Raw genomic sequence first — 20,885 nt, forward strand, 5'->3', positions numbered from 1 at the left:
ACAACTTTAATAAAACTGAATAATAATAATAAGGATTATTATTAGAAAAAAGTAAATGTGTTTGGATAGCATTAAAAGCTATAGTACTGAAACGTCTCATTGAGCAGGTCGCACTAATCAGTAAGTTTGGTGCTTTCATGTTTTATGCTGTTTTCACCTAAAACAATTGCAACACAGCTGATTAAAGTTCTACGAGTTCACAGCTTTTTGAGGTTTCTTGTAAAAATACTGGAAGAAGAATTACTTTCGTGACAGGTGGTGAATATACTGAGCTACAGTACTGTACATTAGCTTACTTACATTTTATTTTAAAAAAAATGCAATTTCAATACCACTAATGCATTTTTGTAATTGTAAATAATTTGCTTTTTGGCTTGACTTTGTTTTACTCTCTGTGATATGTATGCGTATGTCTGTTTTCTGAAGTTGGCCATGTTTTGAAGTTGCTATTAAAAAGATATAACCATGCTGTTTGTTTGACTAGCTCTCATCAGCATGTGGGCGGTATTTATTATAGTTGTCTTGTGTTTGGCATCTGTTGTCCAAAGGTTTTACAGAAATAACTAATTTTTTATCTTTAATTCTGTTATAGCAATTACACTGTTTTCACCAAAATTATTACAGTAAAAAATGTAAAACTGTATAAAAGACATTATCCTGACCACACAGTTACAGTTATGTTTCTGCATGTCTTAAGAATATTTGTTTTTTCTGGTTTGCAGGAGTCTGGGTGAGCTGTGGGATGATAAAGGAAATGAATAAAAATTAAATAGAATCCCTGCTGTGCTGACATCAGAAACATCAGCGAAATGGAAACAAGGCACAGACAAACGCAAACAACACACCTCATACTGTACTGGACACACAAAGCCATCAATGTTAACAATGGAAAAAGTGACAGTATGTAAAGTCCAACAAGGAGACCGGAAATCATTCACTCAGTGTTCTCACACACACACACACACACACACACACACACACACTGCTCCTCTGTGTACTAGCTGACCTGCAGAGCATTCTGTCTGAAACATATGAAAATCAAACCTCATTATCAGCTGCTTGTCTGGCTCTGTGTTTGTGTGTGCGCGCGCGAGTGTATGTGTGTGTTGCTCATTATAATTCTAGCCAGAAGGAGCTAGACTACCCCTGTCGTCTCGCACCCCCGCACACGCAGACGCGCACGCACACAGATAGACCTTCGTTCACAAACACACACGGTGTTCATTTGAATGAGAAAGAGACAAGAAAGTCACGGGGCAGGTCACATTCGCGTGTGTGTGTTTATAATGGACCTGATCCAAAGTGACACTAGACATAATAATAATCATTAGCAGCGTGCAATCAGTGGCTGCGCGCACACAGACACACATTTACAGGTCATCAGGTTAGCTAACAAAGTTACTGGTTCAATTCCTTCTGTCAGCAGTGGCAAATTTTTGCCAAAGTGCCCTTTAGCAGTACTATTACAGCAAAATTACACCAACCTTTACTGTTATATTGTTACATTTACTTTTGTGCATGACTAGTCTTTTCTGTATTCTACATCTACAAGCTTACATGGATAAAATAATTATTGTCCCTCATTCATTTTTTAAAAATTCAGCGCTCCTCTTTTCTTTGTAGCTGTGCACTTTTTGACCTTCTTTAAAAAAATCAGTTACTGGTTCAACTCTATTTCAAATAACTGAAAATCAGCCTTTGATCAACAAAATCTTTCTAGTGGGAATTAAAAAGTTGAAACACACTTTGCATGGATAAACCTGCAGAGGGCTCATTAATGGTTGGATCATTAATGATTGCCTACAGGTGCCTTTTTCTCCACATTGCTAATGGTCTCTTGCCAGGCCCACTTCACGTCAGGACAGCTCTCCCTCACTCTCCACATCTGTGCCGAGCCACAGGCCTCACTTGGACCCACAGTCTGGGCCCAGCTTTCAACATGATAACCCAGTGTTCCCACCACGTCCCCTGTTAATGAATGTGTGTGTTTGTAAAGCCAATAGTTAAATAATCACGATTTCATTTTAGTATACACAATTATTATTTCTGTCATAAAAGAACAGTACGGATATCATGCATATTATAACTGGCATACACTAGGGGCTGAGAGCCAAGGATCAGTTTTCAATATGATATTATTACATTAGGTTGTTTACAGTAACACATCACAGTACAGTGACACCCCTCTCTTCACTTTACCCTCATTCATTTTATACGCTCCACCATAAGGAGTCTTTAAGTGACCTAAGACTGGCAGGGTAGCCCGTTTAGATCTCCTGAATGCTTTAATAAAAATGTTAAGTATTTGGCACCAGTGTGTTGATAACTTATCACAAGAGGACGTGATTCAATATGAAAATGTGCCAGTGCACGATATTTCTTTCATAGCTCCAGCTAATGACTCTTCTGAGATTATTTCTGCTTATTAACCAAATATTTGTTCTATAAAACATTAGAAAAAGAATCGCTGTCACATTTTCCTAGACTCCAGACAGCATTGTCAAATGTCTAGCGGTGTCTGATTAACAGTTTGAAGAATAAAGAAATTCCGTTAATGTAAAAACTGGCACAGATCTGTCAAATGTTTCATGTTATTGGCCAGAAATGACTTCAATTATCCAAACAGTCGTTGATTAATTTCCTGTTGTTTGATTTAAATTAATGTTAATAATGAATTTCAATGTCACGATTTAATGCATTAAGTAATAATAATAGATTGCATTTATATAGCGTTTTTCGGGACCCCTCAAAGCACTTTACAATTCCACTATTCATTCACTCTCACATTCACACACTGGTGGAGGCAGCTACAGTTGTAGCCACAGCTGTCCTGGGGCAGACTGACAGAAGCAAGGCTGCCATATCGCGCCATCGGCCCTTCTGGCCAACACCAGTAGGCGGCAGGTGAAGTGTCTTGCCCAAGGACACAACGACCGAGACTGTCCGAGCCGGGTCTGGAACCGGCAACCTTCCAATTACAAGACGAACACCCAACTCTCTACTCTAAGTAGTATTAAGATGCATCCTGTATACATGGATTGGGGAAATTGGGCTGATTTTTTTTTTAAATTTTGATGAGATGTTACTGATTTTTTCCAGCTACTATTAGTTTAATCTTAGTCGGTCACTTTAGTGAGCAAGAATTTGTAAGTGTGCTAAGTCACTAAATGGGTTTCTAACATCTAAGACATTTTGAGCTACGTCCAAAAGCTGAAAGAAACCAAAAGTTTGCTTTTATCTGACAAAACAGTTATAAATTATTTTACTTGCGTATCCTCAATAGAGAACTGTTTTAAGCCATGCTCCAAAAACTTGTTAAAAATGACTCATAGCATTAAATGTATCACAATAGCCCACTAATAGTGAATTTTTATGCATTTAGAAGAATATAAAAGAAATAATACTGAGAAAAATTAGTGGTGTTTCAGTGATAAAGGGTCACTAAGGAGGTATGAATTTAGTGTAATAAATATTCAAGGACAAACCTGTTGTGTTCTGCAGGTGTGTGTGCCTAAGATAAGCTAAAAGCAGTTATAGAGGTAATGAGTTTGCGATCAAGCCTGCAAAACGAGGCAAATATGTGTATGTGTGTGTGTGTGTGTGAGCCAGGCATTCGTCTCCAGCTGCCAAATCAAAACTCGCTCAGCCAGTCCTTTCATGCACACACACACACACGCGCACACACACACCTGGCTAGACAAAACAATGTCTGTCTGACCCTGTGTGCGTTTTTGTGTGTCTGCATGGGAAAATCAATTCCACATTAATAAACAATGGTTAATGAATTAAAAGCACTTCTGTCTGCGGCTACAGTGAGTGTGTGCGGAACACAAGCAAACACTGAGAACGATGTTAATGATTTACTGTGCACGAAAATCTGTTGTGCTCAGACTGGATGCCATGTGATTCAAGTACCAATCCCCACTAAAAGCTCTACTATTAAATATTTTGATATCAGTGATGAATTGGATGACTAAACATAATCTAAAATAGATCACTTGTATTGATGAATTCACAAATTTTACAGCTCTTTCTTTTAAAGACTTGCTAGGAAGCTGTGTTCATAATTAATCTCTTTTAAAAACGACACACCTGTTACGCAGTTACAAGTTACACACTAACAGCTGAAGAGGTGGAGGCCAAACAAAGACTCGAAATAAGGAGTAGGTTTGCTCAGAAGGCTCTTAATTCTAACTTTCATTATATATTTTTTTCTCAATAATGAACAATTTTACTATTGTAGGGTCTACCTTACAATAAAAAGCGCCTTGAGGCGACTGTTGTTGTGATTTGGCGCTTTACTCATTTATCTACTCAGGATCATAGCGACGAAATCCAAATTCCAAACATATTTGGTTTGCTTTTAGAATTTAAAAAACATAATAAGCAAACGCTGTCATTTCACAAGCAGCAACCTGTTGAAGTTTAAGGTTTCACGATCTATGCTTCAAGAATAAGTCATTTGGAAAAGTTGTACTATTTTCCTTAGTATCTTCTAAGACTTTTTTGTGGTTTTGAAGTGCAACCAGACTATTTGTGGTTGTATTAAAAACCAGAAAGCCTATCCTAACACACATTTTGCTAATTTTCTTAAGTTAGTAGCAATTCCCCTCCCAGGCAGTCGCTCCTTTTATTTCATTGAAGAATTGTAACAGATGCCAATACCTATGATGATGGTGGAATAATAATGTAAATGCTACATTTGATGATCTCTGTTTACATTAACATGCTCCATTAAGGAAATACTGAACCATTTGATGACTAAACACATTCTTACCCTCCCTTGACCAACACCGCCACCCTCACTCTCTTTATAAACTGCAATCCAACAATAGCAACAAGTGAACACCTGAATGCTTCCTTTATTATTCAGGTGCCGTTGAGCAAGAAACCGAAGCCTCACCTGCCTCACGAGAGCTGATTAGAGGTGAGTCTTTAAGAAAGAAAGTGCACTCTCAGAGCCCGGTGGCTAAAACGTTCAAAAACACCTGGCTCTGAGAGGGCACTTTCTTTCTTAAAGACTCACCTCTAATCAGCTCATGTCCTTTCTTTATCCTCCACATGAATCAACACGCCTTTGCTTTTGTGCCTTTGCGTGTGTGTATGTGTCTGTGTGCTAGAGATGAGATAACCTCTAGTTTAGACAAAACAATTTTCTGCAGAAACCCAAACAGCATGACTGCAACAAAGCTGAAACAAAGAACTGCATGGAAAGTATAAAAAGGAAAGAATGAGCAGGAGCGGGGGGTGGGGGGGAATAAAGGGTGAAAATATTTTACCGTCTGAATATTTTGTGGTAGACATGTAGAACTCTAACGTTTATTGCAAAAGACATCTGGCAAAAACCCAACATACACGTGGAAATCTGTCTGCGAGAGAGCAATGATATTTTCCCTGTACTTACAGCCGACAGTGTTTTAATGCTGTTGATGTTTCTCCGTATCATCAGGGTCAGAAATGTTTACCATAAGAGGGTGTGTGTTGTGAAAGCTTAATGGATGGATGGCAAACAAGCTGGGAAACTGGCTCCATGCCTCCAGAGCACAAAATGATATGGGCCTCACATTAAGCTGTGCATGCCAGCTGGCAAAGTCTACCGTCTCCTCACTGAGGAAGGTGTGGGAAGCTAGTGGACACAATGTGAGCAGCGATCGTGTTTCTGATGTAGCCAAGAATCTGTCAGTGCAGGTGTGATGGGAATTGTTTGTCTTTTTTAAAGAAACTAGCTATTTCAAAGTTTGTCTCCTGTAAGAAGACTCCTTCCATACTGTGGTGCATTTAGGAGACAAACAAAAAAACAACTTCTAAGAAGTTCCTTAAACCTTTCAAGTTGAATTTTCACTTCAACTGACTCCAAAAGGTCTTGTGGACTTTGTGTGGGGTAGCCAAATACAAATTTAAGTCTGATGCCATGGAGCGGCTGGACACTGAGTCATGGCTAAAAATAGTAAAAAGAACAAACCTTCATCAGACATGTACATCCGATGAAGGCAACATGTTGTTTTCTTTTAAATTTCCTGTTTTCTCATTCCTACCCATCATCATCAAGTCTTGTGGTCCCCATGCTTACATGAAGAGCACAATCAAGGCCGTCACAAAGACTTTAATGGACTAAAATTTGGTATGTTTACGTAAAACAAAAACAGCTGTCAGGCTGAGACACCACAGATGCTGGAAGCTCCGTTCACAGATTTTTCTGCCACTTGTGGGCAGCAGAACTATCTAAGTCCTTCCAAAAGCAAGTCTTAAAACTCGACAGCCATCTCAACAGCTCATCTCGATAGCATTCGAAGTAGTATTATTACCTTTATTGTTGCCGAGACATAAAAACTGCAAATACAGAAACATGAAACAGTCAAATATTTGCTAAATCTGACCAAAAATAAAATTTCAAAAAGCTTTCTTCTTCTGCTGAAAAATTCTCCTACAGCGTTTTCATCTTATATAGTTTTGAAGAATCTATATAATGCAATGCCATTATCATAATATTTTATCAGAAATAAACACTGAGCAGAAATTTGGAGAAACATTAGGCAGAGTCTTCATGTTAATGTGCAGGTCTGCGCGCCCTTATACAAATAGCATTAAGTGAAAATTAGTGCTGCAAAGGAGCCTGAAATTTGTTTTACATTGAACTCTTTTGCAAAGTGGTGAAATTTTTGAGATGGGCCAGTGCCACCCTATGTGACCCCCTGAACACACCCTTGATCATAGGATGTTAGCAAACCATTGCACCGTTATTTGCATCATTATTTATTTGGGGATATGTTTGTGTTCGAAATTCACTTTTTCCTCTGCTTGTTTTTTTACAGTTTAAACATTAAATATTTAAATGCATTGAAATGCACTCTGTGAAGTCTCCAGCCATTTAAAGCTCTTTTTCTTTCTGCAGTCTGTAGTAGTGCAGACATAGCTATAAAAAACTGACTGAAGAGCACTGAGGCTGCTTGTTTGTTTGACCAACAGTAAGTTTAGTTCTATTCTATTCTCAGAGCACATTAGTTTAAAGGTAAACCCCTTACTCCTTATAACCCCTTTCTAAAAAAGCGAATAGATTCCACCATAAGCAGGCTTAGGTTGCATACTTTTCCCCATGATCAACTTTTCGATTTTTCCAATGATCAAAAATCTGAGGCCAACATTTACATGTTTAGCTGCTCTGTAGACCAGGAGATCTGCTTTGGGCTTTGAAAAACACCATCGAATGTGAACAAAAGGCCACAGTGGAAAGGAAAAGATGTGTTTTCCGACTGAGCCAGCTTAGTGGGGATGTAGACTTGGCCACAGTGCAAGAGCATGATTGTAATATAACTTTGTTTTGATGTGCATGTGGGCTTTTATTTTCTCACCTTTTAGCCCTAAAACCATTAGAATCACATCCTTAATGTGCATCTGAAGCGGAGTACAGGGGCTGTCTGTGTGCTTTTCTAGCCTGCTGCTCTGTCTAGACACACTGAAATCCACTCAGTGTGTACGTGTGTAAATGTATGTGCGTTTGTGACAGTCAGAGAGTGAGGGGGTTACTTGGCGTTTAGGTGGAGCTTGGTTTGTGTCTATGTGTTTGAATGGTTGAATATGTAATGATAATTATTAGCAATATAAACAGCTAGGAGGAGTCACGGTGGCATTCTCTGTGTGTGTGTGTGTGTGTGTGTGTGTGTGTGTGTGTGTGTGTGTGTGTGTGTGTGTGTGTGTGTGTGTGTGTTTGAGGATGCAAATGACGTGGTCCCAGCTGTTTCCTGTGAGCCAGAGGGCAAAGGAGGCAGACGCGTTCTCTCTGGAAGTCTGAGTGTGTGTGCGCACAGGGGTCAAGCCCACGGTCATGAGCGTCTGTGTCGCGTGGGTGGGGGGAATGGGAGTGTATGTGTGTGCTTTGTACACTGAAGTGTCCATTGTCTAGACTCTGTCTAGCAGTGAGGGCAGCTGATTGGTTGACAAATCATCGTAAATGTCGCACAAAACGTCTTTGTGTGAAATCTACATCACGGATTGCTTCCGAACATAATGTAAGGTATATCCACACAAAAGGCCAAAATACGTATGTGGTGACTTACGTAACTCAAATTCTTTTTTCACATTTGGTGAAAATCATCTATGCTTTTGTCTTTTTTGTAAGATGCTCTCCAGTAGTTGACAATCATCCAAGTTTAGTCTTGACTCTTTCATGAACCACATACAGCCCAATTTAATCTCAAGTGGGCTAGATCAGTGAATCAAGGAAAAATAGCAATGAAAAAAACACTGTCTAAATTTTTCCATTTGTTTTAGAAGACACTCTGACTTCATATGAGCCATTCATTTCAAGTCTGAGATGTCTTCAGAAAAGTATGTGGAATCTCAATAATATGTGTCCGTCTTCCATATTCACTCAGGCTACTGTCACCACAAAGGCTACTGTCATAAATCAAATAAACACTTTGCCTACCTGGCTTAACAACTTTGCTTTGGTGTGGTAGGGCAGGCCACACGTAAGGTCTTTGTCAGTAAGAAGGCTGTAAAACTGGTGATGATTCAGACATCTGGCTTGAATGATACAGTATGAAAGACTTTCACGACATGATTCATTCTTAGACACTGTCAGCACAGTGCTTCCTTTTTCAAAAACCCAGAGAAAAGTTCAAAAGTTAAGACCTGCTTCACTGAAATTTTCAGACATTGAAAAACCATCCAGTGGGTTGTTTTGGATCTTCTGGCTGGCTGGGCATTTGACACTCATGGTTTAGACTTCTAACCTTAAATTTTAAGCAATAATTTCATTGAGCACTGCAGTTTCAAATATTTTCTTAGACAAGGACGTCAAAAAAATGTGTGTTTAAAACGCTCGTTTGTTCTAATTTTTTGATTTCAGCATGCAGATTTTTCATTTTTGGAGCCTGCTCCAACCCTGTGCTGAGACTTGGCTATCTATATTGATCTGTGGCTTCCTGCAGTCAGCATCAATATGTCCAGTTGTTATATTTACTGGTAGCTTTGTCAGCAGGTGGACAGAAACAAATCAATCAGTCATCAAAGGTCTCATAAATATATCTGCACTTAAAAAAAACAAACAAGGAACATAAAACTGAATTCATTAACATAATATAGTTAGTGAGGAGAAATATTATGGGAGAAGGCACACAAACAACCAAAACCAACCCCCTCCGCTGTGACAATGAACCTTTCACCCCTCCTCCTCCCTGCCTTCTCCTGACCTGACCCTTGACCTTTACCCTTAAAGATACTCAGACTGTTTCACTTCACCCACTGCCTCCCAGCAGATGCAGCACGACATTGGTTTCAAATGCAAAAATGCCACCATTGACACAGCAAACATTTGCATACATCTGAATATCCGAATGTCTAATAAAAATCTGCAAAGTGAATTACTCATGGAGGCCTTTGACATAACTTAAACATAATCTTGATATTTCTTCCCACAACGTCTGAAATCACTCAACTACTTTCATGTTTCTTCAAGTTAGGTTAATGTGAAAAAGCCGATGGTCCATCAGGAGAGTTACTAACCTTTTAAGGCAAAAATATTGCTAAATGTTAATTAAACAAGATGACTCATAAACTACAGTTTTGATGACTTTCATTCTGAGTATCACTCTAATTCATTTAACACCAGAGATTCCATATTAATGCCATAGGGGTGCGATTCTAAATGACTAAATAAACATTGATCTTAAGTATGAACAGATTCAATTGGAGAAACTTTGTAATTGAGAAAACAAAGGAAAACGATTCACCAATTTACTTATGAAACTACTGACGTGTCACTCAGAATAGTCTCTACATGACATCACGTTTAAATTCCATGTAGACATCCAATCATATGCGTACAGAGGTGACAAAAACACAAACTCTTAAAGATATAAAATAATAATAATTTAAATTTTCTTTTCAGCAGACAAGCCTGCGTTCATGACCTGTTCCACATTAGCAGGTGACACCACGCTCTTAAAAGACCAGACAGACAAATTATGACTCAGACCAATTAACAAAAGCCAAGGGACACTTTAATTTCTTCTCAACACGTAATCAGACATTAACGTTAGCAACTTCCTCTGTCCCAGACTAATTAATAAGAAAACAGTCTTTTTTTTAAACTACACTGACACACAACAATTGAAGTATTTAGACCAGACAGTCATAAAGGTTTATTTTTCGTCCTCAGCGTAATTAACGAAAAACAAGAGACAATCTTTTCCACATTACTGTGTGCGAGTCTATGCCTACAGCAGGCAGACAGTCATTGCCTTTATTTATAGAGCCAGCCTCTTGGACCTCAGACAGTCTCTGTATGGATTTATTCACACTGAGAGACAGACATATAGGGCTGGCTCTGACTTCAGACTAATTAATGGGACAATATGGGTCCAACAGCCTACAAGAGGCTCAGCTGAATGCTGACTGGTATGCAGATAATATGCAAAAAGCACACACTCACACAAACACAAACTCCCCAAAGTGTTGCTGACCCAGAACCCCTAGACACACACACACACTGCATGCATCTACATATATGCATGATGAGAACATGCTGATGACTTTTTCGAGCTGTGTGTGCGTTGTTGGTGTCTAGACCGAGAAACAATGAACAGCTGAGAGGCTGAATAAAAAGGAACGAAAGGATTTAAACAAAGAATGAAGGAAAAAAACACTTTAAATCTGCAACTGTGTGTTATTTAATCCAGTAATTGTTGAATTAATAATGTTTTTTGTCTACTTAGTCAAAATTCAATTTTTAAGAAAAGAAAAATTATTTAAAAGTAAAACCTGACTATGTTTACTTTAAACATATTTATTTGTGTGTATATGCATATATACATCCTCGACCCTACGCAAGCAAAAGCTTTTTTTTTGGTGACTCTTAATTTACCTACGGATGATATATATGTTTAACGTGACGTGAAACAAACGGAAACAGAGACCATAACAACGTTCCCACAAGGAGATGCTGAAATAAACATAAAATATATGATATAAACCAACCAACATATAAACCAAATTATTTTACAGTTTTTGAATGTTTTATTCAGACTGCTTCACCCATTAAAGAGAAGACAGGGTGCACATATATGCATTATAATAAGATTACAGCATCACATTTTCACATTTAAAATTCAGTAAAAAGATGTTACAGCCCCCGATAATGCATTGCTTTAGATGGAGAGACTCTTGAGGGATGGCTGTTATGAGGAAAGGCTGCCCAGAAACTTTACCAGCAGCACACATTGTTGTGTGCCTCAACTTTCGGTCTTTCACCCACTATGGAAAAAAAAGGCACATTTGGACGTTTCTTGCATTAGAAATTAAGTATGCAGGCTGATACTCATCTTCTAGTGGCAACTCTCGCTATCTTCTCTTGGAAAACTTGTTTCAAATTTTTTAAACGTTCTCTGGTTCTTCAAAGAACCATCACCAACTAAGGAACCTCTACTTATGCAGGTTTTTAAATTACAAAAGGCTCGGTATTAGTATTGACTTTGCAAAATATAAGTATATATATATCTACTGTGAAAAGACTGTCAAAGTATAACTGACCGGAGGTTAAAGCTGCCTGATACCTATATAGTTGCAGCTTGGGAGGTAGAGCAAGTAGTCTACTAATATAAGGGTCAGTGGTTTGATCACCATCTCCTCAAGTCCTTGGGTAAGATACTAAGCCCCAAATTGCCCCTGATGCATCCATTGATGGTGTGAGTGTGATAGGTAAGTGTTTAAAGTGATAGAAATGAATGATGTTTGAATGGGTAAATGTGGTTTGTAGTGTTTTAGGGCTTTGAGTGCTCAGCAAGAGTAGGCAAGCACTATAAAAACACCAGTCCATTTACCTCCCATAGATTTCAGTCCATACTTCATTGAGAGCAATGCGTCTCTCTAACATCTCTGAAAACCCTCATTTAACTTTGTCAGTAACTGATATTGTTGTTGGGTCACATACATTTTGCTCTGACTGAATTTTCAAGGATAATGTGATGGAAACCTGAAAAATTTTAAAATGAAAAAGACTTTTTCTGCTTCTAGGGAACAAAAAAGGAACTAAATTAAAAAAAAAAACAACAATAAAAAACAATACAAAAAAGAAACTGATAAAGGGCATCGGCTATTCCTCAAATGATTAAATATCATAAATATTAAATATACAAATATGGTTGATCTCTGTTAAAAACCACTAATGAAAATGAATCAATTTGACATATCCGCCACTAGAATTTTAAAAAATGCATGAAATTGAATACAAGACAGGAGGTGAAATGGAAAAATCAAGGATGAAACAAGCAAGGAGGTGAGAAACGTTGGAAAGAGGCAATTTCTCACCAATTCGCAGTAAATAGGAAATGCTATTCTTGTGCCCTTAAGCAAGACACTGAACCCAGTTACTCAGGAGTCGTGCGTTATCGGAAACTGAACAAAGGGGAAGCAGATGTGCCAACTTTTTGTGGTAATTCTTTTGAAGACAAATTACTATCTGTATATCGTACACGGGATTAAAGCGATTCTGTTTCTGGGACGATGCCAGCTGTCAGTCACAGAAAAATGAAACACAAAAGGCAGAATTTGATCCACGCCAACCCATCTTCTTTAGCTGCGAGAAAAGTCCAATAAGGAACATTATTGTTTATATTGTTTTTTCTTTCTCAATCCCCCCTCAACTGACTGCTCACACAGAAATACACTGTCACACAGGGAGGAAATTAACAGACAAACGCAGACTAACACATGTGAACGCGTGCGCACACATGCACACTCACACAGAGGACTGAGACAGCCAGACAGAGCGGTTTACATAATAAGTCTAGGAGGCCAGCCAGAACAGACTCAGTCATTTAATTTCCATGATTCACTGAGTGAGTGAGAAAGGAAGAAAGAATTTAACTCTATTTTCAGCACTTTGCTGAAACCCTTTCCCTGAAATAATACACTGTTTAATTATTCTGAAGAAATAATCAGTCAACAGCCCCCAAACAATGTGCCAATATAAAGGTGACAGATATGTCAAAAGGAGCGTTATGCGTCATTCCTGTGTTGCTACCACAGTTTACAGTAAAACAATCAAAGACAGATTTCCATGCAGGTTGCCTCAGGATGTACTTTCGTGCCAAAAATAATCTGTCAAAAGCAGAAATGGGAGAAAAAAAGTGAAGCTTTTTTTCCTGTTTTTTAATGCACATCATGTCTTGGGCCACATGGAAGCTGCAGCCCAAACAGGATGTGGGAGGGATTTTCATTTTAACAGCGTGACACATGATAGCGACAGAACGACGGGATGAATTTTAGATGTGAGATTGTCACGCTATACATAAAACTTACATGTATTCTTGTTGAATTTGGTGCAAGTAGGTGCAATTATCCAAACTAAGATCAGGAGAGAGTAATGTTCTTGTCACAGAATTACGAGTGAAAACTGGATTCTTTTGGTTGTGGTTAAGGTTAATCAGAGTCATCACTTTTACTGGTTTACAACACAAACTTCATATATTTAATTCCTTAAGAAAAAATATGTTGTTTAAAATGCAGGAAAGTGTAAATCAATTAAATAGTTAGGCTAGTCTAGTGAAATTATCTCCCTCTTCCGTATCATTTTAATGTGAAATTCTCTGGACTAATGTTTTATTTAAGTGGACCTATTAGGCTCCTTGTTTTCTGCCATACAACTCTGTTACAAGCATTTTCAATTAAACTGTTCAAGGAATCCCTGTCAGCAAAAGTTAAAACACCCTGTTTCAGTTATTTCTTCCACTCATGGCTCTGTATGATGTCACTGAAAGTGAAAATGTCATATACATTGAAATCCCATTCACCTGCTGGCCATATCTTTCATATACGATTGGGCAATCAGAGAGTCAGCTTTAAGAAAAGGGAAAAAGCTAAAACCAAGAATGATAATCTCATTTGTTTAGAAAATCTATTCATCTATCTCCCTCCCTGCCGTCTCCTCCAACCAGTCACAGCAGATGGCTGCTCTTCCCTGAGCCTGGTTCTTCCTGTTAAAAGGGAGTTTCTTCTTCTCACTGTCGCCAAGTGTTTGCTCATACGGGGACGTCTGATTGTTCTGGGGTTTCTCTCTGCTATCCTTTCAATTTCAAGCACCTAAGGGCAGCTGTTGTTGTGATTTAATGCTACATAAATAAAATTGAACTGGATTGAAAAGAATATTATATTAAAAATATGGAGCTGAAAATGGGTATAGTGGGCTTATAAATCATATTGTTCAGAGTCTGATCTAGTGTGTAGACATTTATAACTGTAAATAAAGGAGCAAATATGTCTTGATGATTTTCAGATTGTATATTACTTATGTTGCCACCCTTACAGTTAGTAGAGGGAACAAATATTGAAAGCTAAAGCCTGTTAGTATTACAAGTTGTCATTGTTTCATTACCAGATTTAGTAGAGGTAATTCACTGCTAAATGCAAGAACAAAAAATCAAGAACTGTCTTCAATGAACCTGTTAACAGCCAAGAAGTAACCAGCAAACCACATTAGCTTGCATTTTAGCAACATGCTAAACAAGCATAGTTTCAAAAAGCAGAAGATGTCATCTTGGAAATTGACTGTCTTTCATGCATTTCAACTCCTCTTATCTCCGACCAGATGAACAACATTTCCTTATGAAGCGTTGTTGGGAATTTAACCCTAACACTAAAAGGTTCACTGGCGATCTGGTGGATGCTAAGAGGTTAAAGTACAATGTGATCAAATAAGGGTTGTTGCAAGGATCAACCTTGTGACTGAACATGATGCGTGGTCACATTGTGTCCTTCCTCCTGCCAACGTTGGCGTCATCCTCCTCTCCACTCAGGAACTCTATGACTGTTTTTCTCAAATTCGTTAACCAAAAAACCCACACTCCTACCCTCCAGCTGAACTCACACATACTTCGACACACACTATTGATAACATTTATGTCAGCTATAGAGTCAGACTGAGGACGTGTTGATGTTAAGGCAGCCAGACATGTAGTAACAAATGAATAGCGAAACTGAGCTACTGGTAGGAAATGATTCTTACAAGCTGATACCAGCGATGACTTCACTCCCCCTCTCCACATACACACGGCTAGTCTGTGAGTAATGCTGATGTCATGTGCTTTGACTATCAATATCTGCTGCTCAGAACAGATGTGTTTTTGCATATGTGTGTGTGTGACTGCACAGGTACACAAAACCCTACAATTACAACTTGTGAGACAAAGGAAGGATGCGTATGAGAGGAAGCGAGACAGATAAATGATAATCTGAGGTGACTCAGAGGATCTGCAGCTCTTTCACAAATCTCAGATGAATGCTTTTATCTAAATTCAGTGACTTAAAAGTGTTTAAATGCTTCAAATCCAGCTTTGAAGGTACACGGTATGGGATGCCAAATTGGTTTGAGATGCATTATGTCTTTAGAACTCAGCTAGGAGAGCTGCTTTTCACTTAATTTCATTTCCAGTGGTCGTCTCAAAGTGTCTATAAGAAATACTATTTTAATTATCTGCTAGTTAGATGCACCATTTGTGTTGGTTAATGCAAAATTAACACAACCATGTTAACGTCTTTTATAAATCTCAGAAAGAGATATAAAAACTTGGACAGATAAAGCTGAAACTTTCTGATTTATACCGCTCAAGTGAAATGACTAAAGATGGGTTTTTTTTAGTTTTTTTTAGAGGTGAACTGAACCAGGCAGCCTTAATATATGCAGCAACAGATATGTCAGGTGTCTGCTATGAAATCTGTGCTTTCTTCTTCAGATCTATTTTTAAGATCTTCAGAGGTAAAAAATTTAGGGAACCCCTCCTTTTTCTATCATGTCATCCTTTGATCACCGCATCAAGTGCATAACGGGGATTATCTTTTACTTTGTTCTACTGTGCTTTTCATCTTTCCTGTCACACTCCGGTGCTTACTGCCCAGTAAAGCTGAACAAGCTTAAATGTGATATTGTTTTTGGTTTTTTAATAAAAGCCAACGCATCGTTAGTTTCAGTCTGTCAACTCCTACGCAATCTAAAATTCACCAGAATGTCTTTTGTTCCGTTCTTTTTTCCTCTTATTTCTCCTTCACTTCCTCTGTCGTTTTCTTTTACAGACACCGTATTTGCTTTTTCCAAAGTTTTGACATTTTCTTCTTGCTAACTTCTCTCTCCGCTGTCTCTCTAGTCTGCTCAGTACTCTTCACTGTCTGCCTCTTTGGTTTATCTGTTTCCCTCCTCCTGTCCTCCAGACTAAACATCACGTCTGTTTTCAGACAGAAGAATTGAGTATGCGCCTCTGTCTGCATTCTTATCTTGCCTCTCTGTTACAAGTTGAGGCAACTATGGTTATCACATGGCTTGATTGCCATAACCCCTATCAACATTACTACATGCTTACATGGACTTACTTTCTTGGAATTCTAGTTGGGAGATTTCGATCGCAGACTGGTTCTAAGAATAAAAAAATCCTATTTATATTACCAAAACATTTCATGTGACTTACAGCTATTGCATTTCTACAGCTTGGATCGGCACTACAGTGCTTTGTCAAGTTGTGCACCAACCCAAACTGGTGATTGAACATTTTAATGCGCTTGTCATGCTAGCTGCCGTATTTTGCTGATATTTACAATAGTCTGCTTATACTTCTTACACTTAACGTTTTTACCTGCTTAAACAACAAACAATGCTATATCAAGTAATACCTGCTAAAGAGCTGCTAGCTAGCTGTCACTGGGAATGAACCAGCACTGAAATCTACCATCACACATTACATTTTGTACTAAAACTTGCTGTTTGGAGTGTTTCATATATGTCTAACCATAATAACAGCCAGAAAGTTGAGGGAACACATCGTGTCATCTTAGCTATGTAACATGAGAGCTAGCTGGAAGGGGATATGTCATTAGAGTGTCTAGCTGTCTGTCAGGCACGCATTGTGGAATAACTTGGGTGTTTTGTGCATTAAGAATAAATTGTAAATATCTGCAAAGTGCAGCATATGAAGCAAATGTTATTTCTTGGTAAGTGCACAACTTTCTACACTATACTGCTGAAATCTATACATCACAAAAGTAACTCCATTGAGGCCACTGACACACTGACCTTTCTAACTGTCACAAGTATACCATTTGTATGTTTTCAAGGCATTGCACATAACTTTATTTATCATGCATTTACAGAATCAAAGTATATTCAATATGGATTATTGTTGGGAAACCTGGTCTGACAGCATCTGCTTGGGACTTATGTCATCTCAACATGGCAGCATGGAAAAATGACAGGTGACACCATCATGAACCATTTCTGCACAAAATACATTAGTCACCGTTCTCCATTATCATGGCTTCTAAATTTTAAATGAGAAAAACACAAAACTTGTTAAAATATTGCTTCAACCATCCAGAAAAATCACTTTCAGGAGAAATTAAGCCTTTTTATTAATGCTTCAGTTTAGGTCTCTCACACATTGCTCAAAAGGCTTTTCAGTTTTTAAAAGGCAGCAAATCACGTCATCATCTAATCGCTCATTTGGATTAAGCTCTGCAGATGTGATTGCGAATAAATATCTTTTAGTTTTGATCTATTTATCAGATCAAATAAGACTTCTAATAACGTCACGTCTGGCTTTTTATCACTATTTCTGGCACTTTAGAGGATGTATGATTTATCTACTGAATGAAAACTAAAAGTAATCATTTTTACAATTGTTACAAATACATCTTCCCAATTATGAAGGTGAACTTGCAAATGCTTAATCATTTCATCAATAACCATTTCACTGATGTGATTTATACTTTGTCTGGTTCTTCACTATAACTCGTTTTTATTGTCTGTTGATGCAGATGTTGTCTGTGGCTTCTGTGTGTGTCAGCAGGATTACACAAGCCGAATTTGATGAAACCTGATGGAGAGGTGGAACATGAGCAAAGATGGAGGCTGTTCAGTTTTGGTACAAATGCAGAACATTTTCTTTGAAACTGACCTTGGTGGAGATAAGCGCTCTGTGTGTAGCTTGCTTGTTTAAACCTGCAAAACTGCAAAGATTTGTTTGCCCTAGATCTTAAATGTTTAATTCGTCATACATGACAAGATTTGGATAAGTGGTGAAGCAAAAGACATTAAAGGTGCTGTGGAAAAGGAAAAGGCCATCTATCTGAAACTGCTGCTGGAACCTCAAACATGATTAAGAGAGATATATTGCTTTACTTGTGACAATCATTGTGATAATATAGGGTAAGGGTAAGTAAATAACACCCAATACAGACTTGGTGATTGGTCCATGACTATCTGGTAATCACTGGTCGTGAGGGAAAAATCAGTATTCCCAGCCTTCTTAGCTACCAATTTCACCTAGTGAGAGCCAGAAACCTCCAAGAACCAATGCCATCCACTTGGGAACAAAAACATTTTCCCTCAGCAACTGACAGTTGGATCACATCCAATATGGCAGACCAATATCGAGCAACATGTGCATGACGTCACATTAAAAAACCTCAATAGGCTTAAATTGTTTGCAGTGTCTGTGTGTGCACTGTCTTCTTCAACAACCTAAACTGCGTCTGAAGCTGTCTGAGTGACACACACATGCACACACACACAGCTTTCATGTCTTAAATGACCTCACAACATTATGATTGTTTGCAGTTTTAATAGTAGGTGTCCCCAGCTGGAAGAACCCCATAACTTCACTCAAGTACTTTAATGAAGCACAGATTGCACTACAGTGTACTCTATATTTTCTGTGCAAATACTGTACTTTGTGATCCATGGCATTTCTTTTAAAGGTTTAGTTACATATTTTGAAGATTTAAAAACTATAGATCATACTCATGCATCAGGAACTATGATCCAGTGTTATCATGTCTGCGATTTATTTTATTTAAATATACTGGGACTGTGAGTTTTACTCAGCTAAAAAGACCTAAATCACCGTCGTCAAACATGAATCAGGGAGTCAGATCCAGCTAGGCGAAGGGTCCCATGGACAGGGCAGTTAAGTCATTAATAACTCCAATATTACGACGCAATAGTAAGAACACATTTTATATATATCTACGCAGACAGGGACCGCTGCTGCTTTACTGTCTTGCTAGACCAAACAGCACACAAAGATTCCGACACAAAGTATACGCCAATATAAACACACGCAGTGGAACACAGGGATTTCCCGGATACGGCCACACACATAAACACACGCGCGCGCACTCTCACACGCGCGCACACAGACGGGCGGCTAGACAGCCGTCTGGCTTTGCTCGAATGACGAAGCGACGACAAAACTTCCAACTCCCCTGCTTTGTCACCGATCAAACCCAGGTATTCCTAGGGCATCAGCTTTCAGTGTCCCCCCAAGGTAACGTCCTGACAGTTTCGTCGCACTTTAAGTCTTACTTTCACCGTCAAAATCCAAAATGAAGGAGCAGGTTTTCTCTGAAACCCAAGTCAGCTGAGCGTTAAGTTCAAAAGCAGACAGAAAACGCCAACGGCTCAGAAAGTCGACCAAAAAAAAAAAAAACACAGCAACCCCAAACTGTCAAAGTTAGCTGACATGGCGAAGAAAACAGCTCGAAACAGCCATGATGTGATATAAATTAAACCAAACAGAAGAGCTTTTTCATTCCGAGTCTTCAGGAAGAGATGGGGAAGCCTGAGGTTTTTGGTTTAAGTTCAAAATGAGGCGTTATTAATCACAAACGTTAGAAAAGGAGAAAGGGTAACGTAATATTCACCACAGTTAATAATTGCAGGGAGTACCATGACACATATTAAAACTAACAGCAGATTCTAAACTGACTCAGAACGGAAGACTTAACTCCAGTCGTTTAAATAAAAGAAATAATGTGGAAAGAGCAGAGGGAAACAGAAACTCTTCCGAGTACCTGCAGCGAAGCTTCACAGACGCATTTTTAAGACACTTGAAAGGAAAAAGTGAGCGAGGTAGAGGCAGAAAAAAGTCATTACTCACTGATTTCCATGCTCTGGAGGGAGGTGTAGCGCTTGCAGTTACAAGTACAGGAGACATTGGCGGCGGTGGCGTTTAAAACACCCATCAAGTTTAACATTTAAATGCTCCTAAAATCAGACATAAATACTCCGGGACAGAGAGGACGAGTGGAGGAGGAGAGGCGACCGGAAGAGAGAGAGGAGACTAAAAAAAATAAAATAAAAATCTCACAACAAACTCCCCTCCAAAAAATCCTCCTTTTTTCTCTGCTCTCTCTCCAATCTCCTCTCCTTTCCCTCCGGTCCTCCTCCTGTCTCGGTTCTCTCCTCCTCCTCTCTGAGGTTTCTCCTCCTCTTCCACGAAAATCTATCTATCTATCTATCTATCTATCTATCTATCTATCTATCTATCTATCTATCTATCTATCTATCTATCTATCTATCTATCTATCTATCTATCTATCTATCTATCTATCTATCTATCTATCTATCTATCTATCTATCTATCTGCGTGCCGCTGAAGTATCGCTGCAGCCTTTAAATGTAGTTTCAACGTTGTAAAAATGTACTTCAGCTACTTTCAGTCCCTTACAACAAATCAGCTTTAGAGGATCCGCGTTTTGCGCCGAGTGACCGGCGACTAAACTGCTGAGGGAGTCTGTCTGGTCCTGTCTGTCTGTCCCCCCCCCCCCCCCCCCCCCCCTCTCTCTCTCTCTCTCTCTCTCTCTCTCTCTCTCTCTCTCTCTCTCTCTCTCTCTCTCTCTCAGTCTGTCTCTAGGGATTTCTCTCGCTCTCCCTCGCTCTCTCCCTCGCTCTGGCTCATCTGGCAGGTCGTACAGGCAGGGAGGAAACCACAGATAAAGCAAAGATCACACATTTGCCTTCCTCAGAGAGGCAAACCTTGCAGAATCACATGACCCTTATTTCATATTATGAATACTGTAATCATAAATATCTTTTTTTACTGATCCATTTTATTGTCATTTTT

General features: G+C 38.8%; 1 protein-coding gene across 1 annotated transcript in view; it reads right to left on the reverse strand.

The window, feature by feature from the left end:
• The window catches only part of pmepa1 (prostate transmembrane protein, androgen induced 1), a 40,836-nt gene extending 20,416 nt beyond the window's left edge, over nucleotides 1-20,420 (reverse strand). The window contains exon 1 of the mRNA XM_080890882.1: nucleotides 19,920-20,420. Coding sequence (XP_080747008.1) covers nucleotides 19,920-20,016 — 97 coding nt within the window. The 5' untranslated portion in view covers nucleotides 20,017-20,420. The remainder of the gene's footprint in view (nucleotides 1-19,919) is intronic.
• Nucleotides 20,421-20,885: the final 465 nt, after the last annotated feature.

The sequence above is a fragment of the Rhamphochromis sp. 'chilingali' genome (genome assembly GCF_963969265.1).
Source record: "Rhamphochromis sp. 'chilingali' genome assembly, chromosome: 9".
In the NCBI taxonomy this organism is placed as follows: Eukaryota; Metazoa; Chordata; class Actinopteri; order Cichliformes; family Cichlidae; genus Rhamphochromis; species Rhamphochromis sp. 'chilingali'.